Genomic DNA, 18,964 nt, shown 5'->3' with positions numbered 1-18,964 from the left:
CACGGTGCTGGACATCTCGAACGGTTTTTGGTCCATTCCGCTGCGGCGGGAGGACCAGTACAAGTTTGCCTTTACTTTCAAAGGGCAACAGTACACCTGGAACTGCTTACCACAGGGTTTTCACAACAGCCCCAGCATTTTCCATCAGTGTATGGCGGGGAGTTTGAAAGAGTTCAGCCAGCCCAACCAGATAGTGCAGTATGTGGACGACTTACTCCTGTTCACAGATACAAGGGAGCAGCACGGCCCACTGTTAGCCGAATTGTTGGAACTGTTAGAAAGGAAGGGTTTCAAAGTAAACCCAAAGAAAGCCCAGATCGGCCAGCAGGAAGTTAAATTCCTGGGTCTGGCCATCCGCGCTGGGGAAAGAGCCATAGATAAGGCCAGACGGGAATCTATACAAGATCTGCCGATTCCCAACACAGTAACGGGTGTAAGGTCCTTTTTGGGATTGACCGGGTACTGCAGAGATTTCATCGAGGACTATGCTGCCACAGCGGCCCCGCTACTTCGACTCTTACACAAGGGAGTCGAGTGGTCTTGGGACGAGGGGTGCCAGGCAGCATTCGAGAAGTTGAAAAGAGATCTGCAGACCGCGCCAGCCCTAGGGGCCATAGATGGGGGAGAGGAGTTCTTTCTGGAGGTAGCCGCTAGTGGGGACAGCCTGAGCGCAGTACTGCTCCAAGAGCGGCACGGCAAGCTAAGACCAGTAGTTTATTCCTCCAGGGTGCTCACGGATGTGGAGAGGAGTTTCTCCAATTGCGAACGGCATCTCCTGGCCACGCATTGGGCTGTGAACAGATCAGTGATCTTCACAGGGACCTCTCCCATTACGCTCCTCACCCATCACACCCCCACGAAGATGCTTCTAGACGGGAGGATTAAGGATGGGACCGTAAGCAGCGCTCGGATTGCGCGCTGGACCCTCCTCCTTTCCCAGATGGATCTCAAAGTTAAAGGCCTCTGCGCGCCAAGGCTCGCAGCCAATATGGCATATCCCGGGACAGCCCATCAATGTTCCGTAGAAGGGGTATGGGAAGTTAACATAGGTTTACGGGCCGGGATACATCCCACGGGCCGCGAGATCTACGTAGACGGTTCTAGCACTGTAGCTGACGGCAAGCGACTCACAGGGTGTGGAGTTTATGACCCTGCGGCAAACATTGCCCTGGCAATTAAGCTCCCCAGCACTATGAGCGCGCAGCAGGCTGAACTGTCCGCGGTGGCGTACGTGGTTACCCACCCCGAGATTTTCCCAACCCCATACACGATTTGCTCAGACAGCATGTTCACGTGCAATTCGTGTACGGAGTACCTCGCCATCTGGTCCCGACGCGGGTACACCTCCGCGGACGGGCGGCCTTTAACAGTTAAGCCCTTGCTGGAGAAGATCCTAGCAGCTGTGGGGGAGAAAGGAGAGGTGTTCATCCATAAGGTGAAGGCTCACTCCATTACAGAACCCCGCAGTCAGGGCAACCAGCAGGCGGATGCGCTAGCCAGGGAGGGTGCCCGCAGCGGCATTCTCTGGGACCCATACGAACCCGGACCCGTGGCGGCGATCCAAGGCAGGGAGGGAATTCCCGGGAACACAGGGGTGACACCGCCCCCAGACCTAAAGACCGTCCAAACCCTGGATCCCACCCTAAAAGCAGTCCTAAAAGCCATCACAGAGGGCAAACAGGTAGAAGGTCCGTACAGTACGGCAGCCCTCACAGTCAAGGAAGGTATGCTGTTCCGAAAGGAGCAGTGGGTTGTGCCGCAGCAGCACCGAAGGGAATTCCTGCAATTGGCCCACGAGGGTCCAGGAGCGGGACACCCCGGACCTGAGGTCACCTGGCAACGGGTGGAACAGGCGGGATGGTGGCCGGGACTTCGGGACGATGTCCGCGAGTTCTGCGCAAGCTGTCTTGTGTGTGCTGCTAACAACCCAGACCCCCACAAAAGGAAGGTGCCCATGGGGCACATCAGGAGGGTAGAGGGACCATGGCAGTCGATTCAGGTCGACTACATAGGGCCCCTGCCCGCCGCCCAGGGAGGCTATAAGTACTGCCTTGTCCTGGTAGATGTGTTCACCAAATGGGTAGAAGCCTTCCCGTGCAGAACAGCTACGGCACTGGGTACTGCTAAGATCTTGATTCGGGAAGTGTTCTCACGGTGGGGACTCCCCCGTTTTGTAGAGTCCGACCAAGGGAGTCAGTTCACCGGTCAAGTAATGCAGAACGCCCTCAGGCTCTTGGGCATTGAGGGAAAGTGGCACGTAGCATACAATCCCCAGTCATCCGGGATTGTTGAGCGTATGAATCGGACCCTCAAGGAAAAGCTGAGGAAAGAGACAATGGGCTCGCCCCAGAAATGGGCGGAGGTCCTGCCTTTAGTCCTCATGGGGATCCGAGCCAGCCAGTCCAAAAGCACGGGGTATTCCCCGCACGAGTTAATGACTGGAAGGATCATGCAAACACCCACCCATGTGCTAGCCCCGGTGCTCACTGAGGGCCAGCTCCGAGAGGTGAAACGGGACAAATTCGCCCAAACCCTCTTGGAGCGCCTGAGACAGATTTATGGGCAGGCGGCTGGGAACATGGGAAGACAGCACCAGGGAAATAAACTGTTGTTGGAACCTCGGAAACAACAAGAGTGGGTAGTCGGGGACCAGGTCATGGTCCGAAACTACGCCAGGGTAGGGAGTTTTGAACCACTGTACATGGGGCCATACAGCATTGTAGACAAAGCCAGCCCCATGGTTTATGCAGTGAAGACGCCCCGACGTACCAAATGGTTTCACATCAACCAGTGTAAACTGTTTAAACCGGGTACACCAGGGCCACCAAAGGGGACCAGGTCTGAGAACAAAGATCCTCAGCCTGTAACAGAGTCACAGACCACACAGGCTGGAGCAGTAGCCTGCGTGAAGGGAGAGGCCATCCCATTGGAGTGGGAGGTCTCATCTTTTGAATGGGATTTAGGCAGGGGAGAGCCCGAACAGCTCAACCTCGCTTTAGACCCAATCACGGAGAAGCTTGAGTCAGAGGACGGCAGTCCCGCCCTCGACTCAAGCTTGGGGGAGGTAGGGAGTGGGGGTGGAGACTCGTTACCTGTAGGGACAGGTGAGGTGGAGTCGGAAGCCACAGATCCCGACCCCGGGGGGGCGGAGCCTGAGGAAGGGGAGCTGGAGCCGGCAGCTGTGGAGGAACCACAGGCTGTGACGGTAACAGTCACGACCCCAGGTCCATCGGCCCCGGGAGCCCAACCCAAAGCAGCCCCTCGTAGGTCAGCTCGAGCGCCCCAGCCCAGAAAATTTTGGCCAGATTCTCCCCATCCTCCCCAACCACGGTTTAAAGCAGCCCCAGGAAGACATGATCCCCGTTCAGCAGCGACAGGCTGCGGGGGATCAAGGCCAAAGATCAATGCAGCCCCACCGCAGGGTGTGGCACACGACAGACCTCACAGGGATTCGGAAAGCCGCCCCACGGAGGGCGGCGCTGTACATAAGTTAAGATAGGTAATTATGGTCATAGTTTAAGGAATGTAAAGTATATGGTGTTAAGAGTACAATTTTGAAGTCTGCCCGGTATGTGTGTTTGTTAGGGAGCGGGGTCCAGGAACCCGCGCGTCCAATTAATTTAGGCCAGCACCTATCGGGAGCCCGGCTACATCATTTTGTTGGTTACAGAAACCTGGGATACGATGGAAAGGATTGTCGTCGCGTTCATGGCGATCGGGTGCGGGTGGGCCTACCGAGGCCGCACCAAGGACGTCATCATTTTCGGGTGCTCCGGGGACACGGCCCCCATCGCAATGGATGGGACGGGGGAGCGAGAGGTAGAGGAAACCGCCACCTACTTCCACCAAGGGAGATGGCCAGGTTGGCTGGGAACGAATTCTACGGAATATTCCAGCAATTTCGGTTTTGCCTACCAAGAGACTTCATTAACGTGCCCTCGAGTGAGGATCCTAGCGCCCAGAGTCAGCGTCACCGTGGGAAAGAGGATTTGTCTGGTGTGCAATGGGAACGTACCACCAAGGCGATGGTGGTGGCTACGAAAGCTGGGAAAGGACATGAGAAACTCTACGGTCGAGTGGGAGCGACTGGGTAATAATACCCATCGGACTATTACGGGAACTCACGGACAATTACGTGTGTGTTGGGACAAATGGTGGGAACCGGATGAGGGAATATATGTCTGTATGTGGGGTTCGAGACGCGTCTGCCCCAAGGGCGTGTCCATCTTCTTCCAGAGGCAGTGGCAGGATGAAGGGAAGGGGATGAGATGGGATGTTAGCACTCGAGCGTGCGGAGCCCCATACTCCCCTATTCCGGTGAACGCCACTGAACTCATCACCCGCCCACGCAAGCCCCTGCCCACGCTTCCGGTAGCACTAGCCCAGAAAGGAGGGTGCCCAACCACCACCAGGGGACCCGGGAACGGTTTAGTATTGGTACCCACCGGTCAGGTGCTGTACCAAGGGGTACACTACGCGGTGGCCTCAGTGATTTTAAATCTCACTGAGGTAAGATTGCCGGAGTGGTGTCCCAAAGAAACGGAACAATTATACCAGGTCCTGTTAACCAGTATGTTTAGACAATTTTACGAATTTGACTTTGCCGACATCGACAGAGACAAATTATACACCACACCGCCAGAAGTTTTGGATCGAGTCGGGAGGCAAAGAAGGGGTACTGTAAATGACATATTCACTGCTTTTAATACCGGGACATCTGTTGTCAACGCTCTAGATAACGTGGAACTGCAGACACAGATCAACGGTTTAAAAGCCCAGTTAAGGAACATATTGACAGACGAAAACAAGGTCGTGGGTTCTGAGTTGCATGAGGACCAGGCCATGACACTACACTTTAAGGACATAATTGCTGAGCTGGAGAAACACGCGAGAACGGTAAATGCACTCATTAAGGAGGATCGGAATGCGTCCGATCAAGCTGCGCAAAACGAGGCCTGTGTGCTGTACGGGGCGTGGTTATTGGGCGAGGGCCGCAGTAATCTTGAGGATTTAAAACAGGGTTTGGTCCCGTCCTGGATCAGCAACAAGCACTTGCAAGCGCTCCACCCTTTTGAGAATGCATTAAGCCCGTGCCAGCTCAGACTAGCCGCAGAAGCATACCCAGTTCCAGTGGACTGCGGACATTCGAATCACACTATTATGGGAATAGTAGTAAGAATGCCGGTGTTGGGTCCCGCAGCAAAGCCCGCCCCGGTATACAGAGTAGAGAACATTGGAGTCATTCAGGGGGGCGCACACATTCGTTACGCAGTGGTCCCGCCTTACGTCATCAGATGGGAGCGTACGATGACAGGCACCGACCTCTCGGGATGTCGGAGCCGGGGAGCACACATCATCCTGTGTCCCCAGCACTTGAATGCCTTTTTGAAACCACAGTGCGGGTTCAGAACCGCTAGCGCGAAGCCGGTGAATTGCACCATGGAGGCAATGGCAGAGGACCATGTGCCCCCACAGGTAGCATATATCGGGGGTGGGACATACTGCGTCACCACTGCAGCGCCTCAGTACCGATATGGACAACACGAGTGGTGTTCGGTCGGTGATAGCAGTTTCTGTTTCAAACCCAGGGCCGAGGTTCAAGTGGCACAACAACGAATTGTTCCCATTCCTGCGCCCTCCACTGTACACATCACTATCAAAGAGAATTTCACAGACTTACAACGATTTGTCGCGCATTTTGGTTATGTCATTCCCCCTCTTCCCGAACACCTCACCAAGGTTTTAAAAGCCGTTATAGTTTCGCAGAAACATTTCTATACACTGGAGCAGAAGACTTTAGAGATAGGAAAAGACATATTGGACATAACCATCCCACCATGGTGGGACTTGTTCACCAACATAGAGGTCCCCGCCTGGATTAGAATAGCATCCCATATCCTAGTAGTATGTCAGGTTTTGATTGTGATATTTTTGCTCTTCGTGCATTGCAAAAGAGGCAAACGCCTCCAGAGGCACGAGAACACAGGAGAATGGAGAGAACGCTATGTGCAGATGGGGGAAGCAGATACCCCACTCTAAGCTGCTAGTATAAGATTAAGCGTCCCTCCATTTAAAAAATTTTTTTTTTTTTGATTGTTTTGGGTTATAAGGAAATAAGTATGGTTATGTTATTAGTTGTTAGTAAGTTTTTTGGATTAATAAAAGATGCATGCAGATGGCGCAAAAGGGTATCAACCCCTGCCCATCTGACAGGTGAAGATGTTATAGTTTAAGTTTTGCTGTCTATGATTCCAAATGTGCATGAGGTAATTTTCATTTTCTCCGGAAATGGGAACTGCATGTGTCGTGAGGGGCATAGATAGTTAAGTGCCAGGAATGTTTGGATGTGGGGAATCAGGGAAAATTTGCTCATCAAGGATTATTGATACTTTAAGCAAGCTATCAGTATCACAGGGGGGCCTGTAAGATTCGCAATTTTCAGCAAAAATCACGCAAGAAAACTGGATAAAATTAAGACTGTTTATTGACCAAAGTAAGCTTGCACAGAAAAACCTTTGATAAAAGGGCATACAAAATGGCCGCCAGGCCCCGTGATCAGGTTATGAACCATTTTATTTCTGTTACTGCAAGCCAGACAGGCTTGTGGATTGAAGACAGTGAGCCCACGAAAGCCAGTCTCTGGGAACCGAAACTCAGAGCAACAGCATACATATTCAATGGATTATAAGTACAGGATGGGGCCCATCAAGATATGGGCGGACAATGTAAAAACACTTATACCCATTTATCGTACAAAGGAAAAACCGTTTAGCAGCCATCAAGGAAAATGTCCGGACCGATCAATATGCGAACCGAGCCACGGTGACAATGCAAAAGACATTGAAAGACATTATCGGCCAGGAAGGCCAGTTTAAGTTATCACCGGCTCCGTTACAAGACAAAGCGCCCCTGCAGAGATTTCTGCCCGCCAAAATTAATACAAAGACAGGACTATGATTTGGCGGGAGATAAGACTGTCCCAAAAGAGTATAACTATGGATTGAAAGTCCATCTAAGTTACTTCGGACTCCGGGTTACTTGAACAACTTCTTCACTGCCACGGCTTCTTGTTGGGCGACTTCAGGCTTCCATTTCTTCAAGAACTTTCTTCTACGAGGAACGAACGAAGGGCGGACGGTGCCCGGATCGGCGCCTCTTCCACTTCGGCAGATCGATGAAAACGTTTTCGTTTTTTTTTTAAAGACGGACGGTTTCGGTAAAAGGACAACGTGGTCGGTGTTCAGCCAAACAAGGCTCGGCCACGACGAGAAGACGACGAGGGTGGCCCGGGTACTGGGGTCGGGAGATCATCGACGACCCAGGCCAATGGAGAAGAAACCCTCTGGAGAACCGGCGATCGATGCCACAAGATTCTCCCAAGTGCATAGCCTGCATCTGGGTCTGCTCCATGAACCCAAATTGACTTGGTGGATCTCAACCTTAACGAGCGCTCATCGAGGCTGGGTCTACCCCACCGCCTCGAGGGAGGAGAGAATATCGACTGCGCCAGAAGTTTCCAAATCCACGTGACGACGGAAAGCGGTGCCAAAAAGGCTGCGAACCCCCCTTTCTCGCGATTTCGAGAGTGGTGAGCATGATCCCAAGTTCCCCAGGTCGAAACTTAGTTTAGGTATAGGGGAGGGAGTTAAGGGAAATCGTAATGTGTTTCCCCTTTTTCGATGTGCCGTGTGTTCCCCATTTCCATAGAGTCAAGTTCATAAATTTGTGCATGATTGTAGTAACTTTAATCTGTGCCTATGATATGTATTTTGTAATGCTTCAAACTGTTTAAAAATAAAAGCATCCATTTCGTGCTATTCAACCTGGTCTATTGAGTTCTTTCTCTGCACTACTGTTCTCTGCACCTAAGTCCAAGGTCTAGAACCGTAGGGGGGAGTGGGTCGAACCACTCAAGGGTAATTATTGCACGAAGCCTGGCAGGAGACCAGAAAGAGCAAGAGAAACCCCCTACAACAGTGAGAGATGTTTTCCCGCATCACACTTGGGATAAAGATTAGTATAGGCAATTGACATTAAATAAATCACGGTGTACCAAAATAACTATAAATATAGTGGGCTGAGAGCAGAAGACAGACAGTGAGGAGCGAAGGTTTCTTCGAGGTGGAAAGCAATCCTGACTCAGGCCTAACACCTTGACTAAGTTTAGCCTCTGAGGTGGATCAATGCTGGCTTATGCCTAACACCTCCAACAGCCAGGGGGACGAATCAACAGAGGTGACTGCTGTTACTGACTGCAGAGACTCGCTGACCCAAGACCTCCACGCTGCCTCATCAGACATCCAACCAACCATCCGTCCGGTCGTGGCATTCCACTTCGGGAATCGTAGATCGCTTTCTACTGTCACAGGTTGTACGTCTATTATACTCAGCTTAAACCATATGTAATACCTGATTCTGCTTTAAAACTGTAGCTCTTTAATAAAAGCCTTACAACTTCTAAAGCGCTGTTGAGTATTCTGTGTGAGCCTGTGATCCTAATCTTACACTGGTGATGCTGTTCCCTCAGAGGCTGGTGGTTCCTCTGAGGAGTGCTCCTGCTATCCCACCTGGAAAGTGGGGTGCGGGGCTCTTGATGGTCCTGTCGGGGAGTAAATGCATGAGTTAGACAAGTGAAATTTATGTTGCAGACACATCCCATTGTGCAGATGCTTAACACTCGATCTCCATGAACATCATATCCTATATTAGTCACTCATGAATGCTAAATCTGTCACCAGCTTGCTCTTCTATGCCCGTCTCTCCGTCCCCCACTTCCAGCTCCTCTCCACCTCCGACAGTCTCCAGGGCTGCCTCCTCAGCGCTCGTTAGGTGCACCAGGAATGGTGGGCCACCTCCTGTCCTCCTCCTATCCCTTTTATTGTGGGCTCTCTTCATCTGTAATGAGGGACACAAGTGGAGTTTGAGAGAGATTGATGGAGTGATTGTAAAGAATGGATAACATAGTTGTTTAGAGGGAGACTATGAAGGAGTGAGGTGCACAAAGCAAGTTCCCTCCCTGTGCGTTGTTAGTTGTTGACATTGCATAAGAGTGTGAGTGGTGCATAGTAAGATGGTGACATGATTCTGTACAGAGAAAGAGAGGAATGGGTGAGGCCTGTAGCCAGTTCCTGCAGCAAGAAAGCATTCAACTTAAATGATACCAACATTAAAGGGTCAAACGGCTGAACTGTAAAGGCAGTTTTGTGAAATTTACCAATCATAAGAAACTGACCAAACTTCGTATCCCAGCTTAACATGAGGAACCAATGAGACTTTCTAAAGGAATTTGTAATACACGCTCTGGATTAAACAGGATAAGAACCACAGGCACGACCACTTTTACTTCATATATATGCTAGCCAACGAAATGGCTGGAACAATCGAACCACACAATGGCATGTGTTTGTGTAAATTTAACTGACTATCCTGTCCAGTGTAACTCCTTGGTCCAGCTGTTAACCAGATTTACAATTGGTTCCACCAAGTCTGGAACGGCTCCCTCAACTTTTGGAAATGTTAGTGCCAGGTTTGTCATTAGATTGAAATCCATTCACTAACCATTCAAACTGATGATAAACAAGGAAGTGTCTAATCAAGACATTTCTTTGTGAGTTAATGGTCGAACATCAAACCGGATGAAGACATTTCTTTTTGTATTGTATGGTTTGAAATCGAACAGAATGGCAGAAAGACGAGATTAAGATGGTACAATCAAAAGGAGAAGGGTTTGCCTCAATCTATTGTCACGGGCTTTGATCTTTTGTGTTATAAACGGGTGTGTTTAGAAATAGAGGGTAGCAACTTGCAAGGGAACTGCGGACAGATTTGATCACCCGTACAGATGGAAACATCCTGCTCCACGTGATCGCCGGGGTGAGTGGAGTTTGAAACAAAAGAGTTAAAGGGAACGGTGTCTGTTAGTATTGTTTGGAGTTATAAGGGAACAGTGCATTCACACTGGTATGTTATTCGTAGTGCAATAAATAGTTAAAGGCATACTGATTTGCACTGAGTTTGTGAACCTTGACCATTTTACTCCACCCGGAAGGGGCTCAAGTCGGATTCAGGAATTCTAAGACAGGAGGTGCGGGTTCACCTACCTGCAGGGTGCAAGAGGTGTTAGAGTGAGCTGGGATGTGCAGGGGAAGGTTGCCAATGCAGAGTGATGGGGATGAGAAGAGATGGGAGGCAGATGGAAGCTAAGTGTGATGTTATCACTTTTACTAACCGCAACAGATCATTAAACCTCTTGCGACACTGCACCCAGGTGCGTATGCAGACCGACCTCGAACTGACCACCTCAGCAATTTGCAGCCAAGCTGCCTTGGTATGTTACGGATGCCTCCTCCTTCTGTCTCCAGGGAAGAGGACCTCCTTATGTCCTCTTACTCCTTCCACAAGAGCATGGGGGGAGTCCTGATGAAAGCAGGGAGCGGCCTTAGGTTTTGCACTGCCATACCTGCAGCAACCAGCACGTCAGGGAACAAAATGGAAATGAATCTGCAGAGAGGACATGGCCCCTTTAAATAATCAGTCCAACATCGCTTCATCAGACGCGAGCAGCTGACCCGCACCCAGCAATTGCCTTGGAGAACCCACCATCGACCTTAACGAGGGCAATCGACGCAAAATTTCAACTGCAGAGCGGCGGCAACAGGGAGCAGGTCCAGAAACCGCCGAACAACAGACCCGTCACCATTCCACCTCCAGGCGCAAAATCACGGCCTCAGTTCTTGCCGGAAACAAAAGTCTAGTGGAATCTGGAGAGCAGTTAATCTGCAGAAACTTTCCTGAGCAGTTTGTTTCCTCTTTACTTTTCTTCACACTGACTCTCAGATCTGGGTGTCTGTATCTCTCTCCCACTGTCTAACTCTCTCCCGTTCTCACACTTTGTCACTTGGACTCCCTCACTCACTCTTGTTTCTCATTCTCTCCCCTCCTTTAATTCTCTGAGCATCACACTTTCTGGCGAGCTATCCTATTCTGCTTTGTCATCATGGCAAAGACAAACCAATGATTGTTGAAGTGGATGTTAATTTTAGTAAAAATCCCCTAACATCTGTCACAGCAACATTGAGCGAGTCTTGCTGGAGGTTAATGTGAAACAGCAACGTGCATTATGTCATTGCAGCCTCACCATCAGTAAAATGCAAGGCTGTGTGTCGATAAGGTTTAACTCTGTACACTGCAAGCACATGCAGTTTAAACACTGATAACTTTGTGCCGTACAGTTAGGAATATGCTCCACTAACAATGTTTCTCAATCACTAGGATGGGATGCGGGGTCATAACAAATCTGTAATAATTGATCTTTTCTGATTTATTTTTTTGGGTTGTGATATATTTTAGTGCTCATTGAGGTAAGAAACATTAATGATGGGAAATGGAACATTATCTCATTATAGGCACCCAGTGCCAGCACCAAACACTCACGAGCCACAGATTGCATGGGTAGATGCAAAGTGAAGCTCCCACTTTCTCAATATGACTTAGACCTTATTGTATAAAATGCTTATTCATTGCTTAGACACCTTAATCCTGAAATTCCATGAAGGATGTTCCGGCCTTTCACTGTAACTTCGGCGGGAGATCAGTGAACACACCAGAGAAATGGTAGGACTTCAGCCAGTAGTTGACATATTTCCCCAATAACCTCCAAATGAAAATGCATCTTTCTAAGGGGCTGATGGTCAGAAAAGCCTTCTTAGTCTGTGGACCCTGATGAGTGGGTATTGGGTATTTAAGGAGGCTATGCCTTCTCTGATACCTCACTCTAAAAGCCACCAATCCATCCTCTGCCATGTCCTCATCCTCCTCTTCATAACATCAGAAAAAGAGGGATTCCAATTTGGAAATACATCTCACCAGTGCAAAGCAGTACTTTGAGCAGAGCTGCCTGAAGCTAACAGCAAAATTGGATTCAAAACTGGCTTGGAGACAGGAAGCAGAGGGTAATGGTTGATGGCTGTTTTTGTGATTGGAAGGCTGTTTCCAGTGGGGTTCCGCAGGGCTCAGTACTAGGTCCCTTGCTTTTTGTGGTATATATCAACGATCTTGACTTGAATATAGGGGGTATGATTAAGAAGTTTGCAGATGATACTAAAATCAGCTGTGTGGTTGATACTGAAGAAGAAAGCTGTAGACTGCAGGAAGATATCAATAAATTGGTCAGGTGGACAGAGCAGTGGCAAATGTAATTCAATCTGGAGAAGTGTGAGGTTAAGCATTTGGGGAAGGCTAACAAGGAAAGGGAATACACATTAAATGGTAGGACACTGAGTAGTATAGAGGAACAAAGGAACGTTGGAGTGCATGTCCACAGATCCCTGAAGGTAGCAGGCCAGGTAGATAATGTGGTTAAGAAGGCATACGGAATGCTTGCCTTTATTAGCCGTGGCATAGAATACAAGAGCAGGGGGGTTATGCTTCAAATGTATAAAACATTAGAAAGGCCTCAGCTAGAGTACTGCGTGCAGTTCTGGTTACCACATTACAGGAAAGATGTGATTGCACTAGAGAGACTACAGAGGAGATGCCGGGAGTAGAGAATCTTAGCTATGAGGAAAGACTGGATAGGCTGGATCTGTTTTCCTTGGAACAGAGGAGGCTGAGGGGAGACCTTATTGAGGTGTATAAAATTATGTGGGGCCTAGATAAAGTGGATAGAATGGACCTATTTCCCTTAGCAGAGGGGCCAAAAACCAGTGGGCACAGATTTAAAGTAATTGGGGAAAGGTTTAGAGGGGATTTGAGGGAAACTTTCTTCACCCAGAGGGTTGTGGGGGTCTGGAACTCACAGCCTGAAAGGGTGGTAGAGGCAGAAACCCTAGCCACATTTGAAAAGTACTTGGATGTGCACTTGGGAATGCTCTAACCTGCAGGGCTATGGACCAAGAGCTGGGAAGTGGGATTAGGCTGGATAGCTCTTTGTTGGCCGGCGCAGACATGATGGGCTGAAATGGCCTCCGTCCGTGCTGTAACTTTCTATGATTCTATGATTCAAAAGTCTTGATTGTACCTCCACAGAACATAAGAAATAGGAGCAGGTGTCGGCCATTCGGCCTTTCAAGCCTCTGCTATTCAATAAGATCATGGCTGATCTTTTACCTCAACACCCCCTACCCGCACTATCCCCATATCCCTTGGTTTCCTTAGTATCCAAAAATCTACCAATCTATCGATCTCTGTTTTGAACATACTCAACGACTGAGCACCCACAACCCTCTGGGGTGGAGAATTCCAAAGATTCACCACTCTCTGAGTGAAGAATTTTCTCCTCATCTCTGTCCTAAATGGCCGACCCCTTATTCTGAGACTGTGACCCCTGGTTCTAGACTCCCCAGCCAGTGGAAACATCCTCCCAGCATCTCCCCTGTCAAGCCCTGTAAGAATTTTATATGTTTCAATGAGATCACCTCTCATTCTTCTGAACTCTAGGGAACATAAGCCAAGTCTACTCAATCTCTCCTCATAGGACAATCGCCCAATCCCAGGAATTAGTCTGGTGAGCCTTCTTTGCACTAAGCACTAAAGAGCTATGCAGGTAAAGGAGCACCAACCACCAGTAGTAGCAGCACACAAAATGGCCCCTCATTGTGGTATCCACCTCAGGGATTCCTTCCTGCAGCTCCTACCTTCACTTATATGGTAGCAATAACTATTTGGGGTGGAAATTGCGGGATATGGTTGGAGGGATTGGCCCTATTTACATAAGGTGGATCAGGCTCCCTCTCAAAGGGGACTTGAACTCTTTTGGGAGGATGAAAATTACAGGTGTAGATGTTTTGTTGCGACGTTGAAGCAGCAGCCTCTCAGAGCCCTTTCTTTTTCAATTTACCTTCGCAAATCCACCCTAAAAATGGGCAGTAATCTGGAGGGAAATCCGGGCCGACGTTTAAGTGGAATACAAAGAGGAAATACTGAAAAATCCAGAAGAAGGGAAAAGGCAAAAATAAGTGACCAGAAAGAACTTTTAAGAAAAATTAAATTAAAGTAGACAGAATGTTCTAGAAACTGTGAAAACATGGAACTTTTAATGAGAAAAATAAAGAGAGAGGTAATCAAAATAAATGGAAAATGATGAAGCTGGGCAGAAACCGGAAAGTTGAATTATTCTATAATTCACTCAAGACTTTAGTAGAAGATGTTGGGAATATACAAAGTATAGTTAAAACAATATCTTACTGTAACTAGAATATCTTATTCTGCTCTTTTGTGGCAGGTTATTTGGTAATTGCAACTTAATCTCCCCTGCCCTGAATAACCAGGCTGTGAGAGGCTGAGACACCTGGGGATTTTTGTTCCGTTACTTAAATCAGTTCTGCCTCTCCCCTTTGCACCACAGCAATATTTGAAAGAGCTCCTGATCATTTGGTCTTTTGCCAGACTCTCAATGGATGTGTCTGCTTAGAAATTCCAGTCAGCCTGTGTTGTTCACTCACTGTTAATGATACAAAAAGGGATTTTCCCATTCCAAACACAGCAGCTCAGACTTTGTTTCGTTTTGCCTTCCTTTCTGATGAAATGATTCACAACTACAGGGTGGGACATAACTTGAGCAGCACCTCAGTCCAAGGTGTTCCCAGCTCAAAGCTCTGCTTCTAACAACTCTCCCCTGCCCCTCCCGTGATAAGTGCACCACCCGGTTTGTTACAGAGCCATATAGAGCAGTAGGCTTGATACTAGGATCTGTGCTGGGATAGCTGATCTCAGCTGGGGCAGAGGTTGGGGTGCTACAATTGGCCTCAGTGCCTCTAGGCTTGAGAATAGAAAAGCCGTGGGGACGATTTTAACCCTACTCGCTCAGCAGACACCTGGCGGGTGGGCAGTTAAAATCTCCCTGGCTCTTACCTGTCCGAAAGCCGCCATGATCGCAACATCTGCAATTTTAACCTGCTCTCCTGGGCAGACAGCAAGGACACGCGCCTAGAGTCAAGGGGCTCCTTCTTTACATGTGCATGTGGTGGCCCAATGACATCTTGAGACCCAACTGTAATTTTAACTCGGGCCTGAGCGGGGAATTCACCTGGAGTTAAAATCGGGGCCATTGGCCCAGTGGTAGCATTCTCGCCTCTGTCACTGGGTCGTGGGTTCAAGCCCCACATTTCCTGTCCATTATCATATTATAGTGAAACTCCTGTTTTTGGTAATAACTTCCTGAGCTTGGTGAAATTGACAATGTGGGCAGACTTCCAGGATAACTGATATCCACCTACTTTCCAGCTCTTTAACGCCCCAATTGCTTACATTTATTGGGCGCAAAGGAAATAATTATTGGGCCCATGTGACAGCTTTGCTCAGTTGGTGGTGTGTTTCCCATTAAATTAGATTTGTTCAAATTTCAGATCACTCATGATTAATGCCATGGGAAATCCACTAGTTTAAAAGAGTAAATAAACTGTACAGACGATAGAGTGAATATTTGGACTGGTGTAGTTTTGTCTCTGTGTGTTTGCATTTCTCTTCATTAGATTCCTTGACACTGTTACTAGGTGCCTCAGTGCACCAGTCACTGCTGTTTCCTTAATAAACACTTGATTAGGATAAATCATCTGAAACTGGTTTTAAATATGGATCCCTGATGTAACGTACATGGTATCACAGACACTTCACACTTACAGATGCTCAAGAGACAGAAACAACAATACAGCATTTAGATTTGTATCCAAACTAACAGCTTTATTTTCAGGTGACATTGGATATTTTGACACATATACAGTCCAGGCTTGATAAAACACTGTTGTTGTAAAACACTAAGTATTGGGACTAAAACATTCAATACGGAATACATACACATCTCCTGTCACAATGTAAGGCTAAAGAAATCACTTGCAGAATATCTAACATCACTGTTAACTGAAGAAGGAAGACAATCTTAGTTAAGCATTTTTGCCATTCATTTTTTTAGTTCTTTGGGGTAAATTTGTGCTCAACAAGGTGAAGTGTCCCCTGCAGCACCAATGTGACATTTCCCCATTTCTCACAACAACCATCTTGTTGCATCCCTCAGCGGCATTGCCAATTAGTACTGAATTACGGGTCACTTTCGTGCTGTGCGCCCATGCCCAGCTGTTCAATACTGAGACTCACCCAACCTATTTCATATAGGATCCTTACAGCCAGCAGGCTGAGGGACTTTTATTCCATCAAGTTGGGCCTAATTTGAATTCAGGTCCCAGTCTAATATTTGGTTCCCTCATTAGAAAAAAAAAACTTTTCTGTTCCTTTTTGAAGTTCCCTTGCCCTGCCTTGTACGGCACATCTTTCACTAGCTATGAGTGGAGGCAGTAGCCTGCTCGGTAGCCAGACACTGAGATGTCCATGAATCTTCTACCATTATAAAGTAAACTAGATAAGATGAGAGTGACATCCAAAGTATCATTGGCAGGTTACTGACCGAGCAATCCAAAATTGCAGCATTAGAAAAAAAAAATCAATGGATTTTTATAATATTTATTTCTGTAACAGTTAACATTCATTCCATATCCGTGCTTTCACAGTTAACCACCCCGTAGACGGAGCAGGAGAAAGATGGTGCCCTGAGCCTTAATGTTGTAGTCGGAGAGCAACCGGCCATCTTCCAGCTGTTTCTCCTCATACATCAGGCGCTGCTGCTCGGGTGGGACACCCTCCTGCCGTTGTACTTGTGCTCTAAAATTCTGAACAGACTCAGAGGGCAGAACGTCGTATGTAGATAGTTTCTCTTTGTCGTTCTTCAGGAATATCTGCATGCGCTCCTCGTTCTTGACGATCAGCATGATAGCGTCGCTGGGAGAGACACTGTAATTGGACAGCCTCCTGTCGTCCCTCAGCTCCACGCTGCTCCCGTTTTGCACCACCAGACGCTGCTGGTAAGTGGGCACCCCGGTCTTTTCATATATTTTCATCTTGAGAGTCGACACTTGGATGGAAGGATCGATCTCAAGTTCGATCACCTCACCGGTCATAAACTTCACCTGGAGTCTCATCTCCTCAAATTGCTGTTGAGAAATAAACAGGACGTCAGTGACTGGGACGCTGTGTTTTATGTATCAGTCAGAGAATACAATTTAAATGTGCAACACATTGTACCAGACCTACTCTATTGTGCACTCTGAACCTACGGTGCTCCCAAGCCCCAACCCAATCAAACGCCCTATCAATGTTTTATTCCCAATTGGAGCAATACTCCTGAGAAAGCCACAGATTGCTGAAATCATTCAGTGGGTCAGTCAGCATCTGTGGAGAGACCAGATGAGTTAATGTTTCAGGTGTGTCAGAACTGGAAGCAGCCTCAGTCATCCCACTCCTCACATAGCCATCCTTCCCAACCTTCCCACATTCCCAAATCTGCACCATTTAGATAGATCTCTATTTAGCTGTTTGAATGAGGCAGAGTCTGAGGCTGGAAATATTTGTGTAACTGCTGCTCTGACCTGATGTTAAAATATTGAGGTCGTCAGGGATCTGCTGGGTCCTGAGCTGCAATACTGGGCTTACGCCACAAGAGTGACTCAAGTGCGCTGTGTAACATTAGAAAATGTGAATGACGGGTTAATAGGGAGCGCAGAACATATTAAATAAACCAACAGCAGTGCTCTGTAAACCAGGAAAAATAAGCAGTGCTTTTCACTGTGTGGAATTCCTTCAAAAACTCCGGTTGCTTCAGACACTGTTCTGTGAATGAAATTAGATTTGTCAGACTGCCCAAAGCCAAGATCTGCCCTGTACAGAAATGATTCATCTCAGACTCACATCTCTCGTACAACATGTGCACTATTTAAATTTGCAGTTATATTTTTCTTGTATTCTCATCACATTGAAAGGATATTAATTTATCTTAAATTGCGAGTCTCACTGAGATGGAGAACAACCCATTCAGAACTCCCCACGTAAATTCACCCTCAGACTCCTCTTACAAAAGCCATTCTATTTAAGAACAACAAATGACCTCGGTAATATTAGTTAATGAACGCTTGAGGCATTATTTTAAACAGCTGATTGCCTCCGTTAAAATAGCAGATACACGGATGTCACATAAACGTCAGGTCTTGGTCTTCCAACAGCAACTAATAGCCTTCAGTTTTTAAATTATTCTTTTTATATATTCTGACCCGGTTCAAAGAGTATCAATAATTTCACTTAAATTGGGACACAGATTCAAAACAACCCATTTTACAGACCAGAAATAGAATATTGAGATTCCTAAATAAAAGACAGAATAAACTCACAATCCTTGCTGGAAACACACGTCCAGGCGAATCTGAAGGAAAGTTGATCTGCAGAGACTTTCCCGATTCACTTTTCTGAGCAGTTTGTCTTCTCTGTTTTTCTCCACACAGAATCTCTCAGATCTGGATGGAATAAGTGAATAAAACTCTCTGCTTCAACTCCCCGGTGTCTTGCTCCGTCTCTTCTGTGTTTCTCTCTGTTAAACAATCCTCTCTCACTGTGTCTCTGGCTCCCTCCTCCTTTTATTCTCAAACCCACTTTCAGAACGTCACAGCCCTGCTGCCCTCTGATTGCCCAACTCCCTGCTGCTCCGTTATCACAGACCAGTGAGATCTGAGCTGAAGTTTCATTTCCCCAAAAATCCCCTCATGTCTGAGGAATGAATTCATGATCAGGTGCACTGACAGAACCTTGCTGCAGGTAACAGGTTCTGGGCTCTGATCGGCTTCACTTTCAGATTCCTTTCCGAAGCCACATTCTAAAACAGCAACAGAGCAACAGCAGCTGATCAGTGCTGGGGGAGGATCTGTTTCCTGTTCGAAGCTGTATTACTGCAGTCAGTTTGAACAGTTATTACTCATATAAATTCCATCTGCTCCTGCTCACCTGTGAGCTGTGATACAGCAGGTGACAACATTACTCTATCTCGCAAAAAACTCACCGAGCTGTGCGTCTCTGCGCTGGTGCTGGGTGCATTGAATGCTGGTGTAAGAAACAGCTATTAGATTCATAAATGAAGTTTGACTCTTAGAAC

General features: G+C 47.7%; 1 protein-coding gene across 1 annotated transcript; it reads right to left on the bottom strand.

Annotated features, from left to right (window-relative positions):
- Window positions 1-15,651: 15,651 nt before the first annotated feature.
- On the bottom strand, window positions 15,652-18,549 carry LOC147104254 (polyubiquitin-like). The gene is made up of 2 exons (XM_085961438.1): window positions 18,210-18,549; window positions 15,652-16,979 (listed from the first exon to the last, which is right to left on the bottom strand). The coding sequence occupies exon 2, from the start codon at window positions 16,965-16,967 to the stop codon at window positions 16,500-16,502; it is 468 nt and encodes a 155-aa protein (XP_085817564.1). The 5' UTR covers window positions 16,968-16,979; window positions 18,210-18,549; the 3' UTR covers window positions 15,652-16,499.
- Window positions 18,550-18,964: the final 415 nt, after the last annotated feature.

Source organism: Somniosus microcephalus, chromosome 19 (genome assembly GCF_052327205.1).
Source record: "Somniosus microcephalus isolate GS21.2 chromosome 19, FLI_Smic_1.0, whole genome shotgun sequence".
Lineage (NCBI taxonomy): Eukaryota > Metazoa > Chordata > Chondrichthyes > Squaliformes > Somniosidae > Somniosus > Somniosus microcephalus.
Note: the sequence above shows the minus strand (reverse complement) of the source record. Positions and strands in the feature narration are given on the sequence as shown.

Excerpts from the sequence above, each read along its gene's own strand:
- LOC147104254 (XM_085961438.1), bottom strand. The coding sequence starts at position 16,967 with ATGAGACTCCAGGTGAAGTTTATGACCGGTGAGGTGATCGAACTTGAG.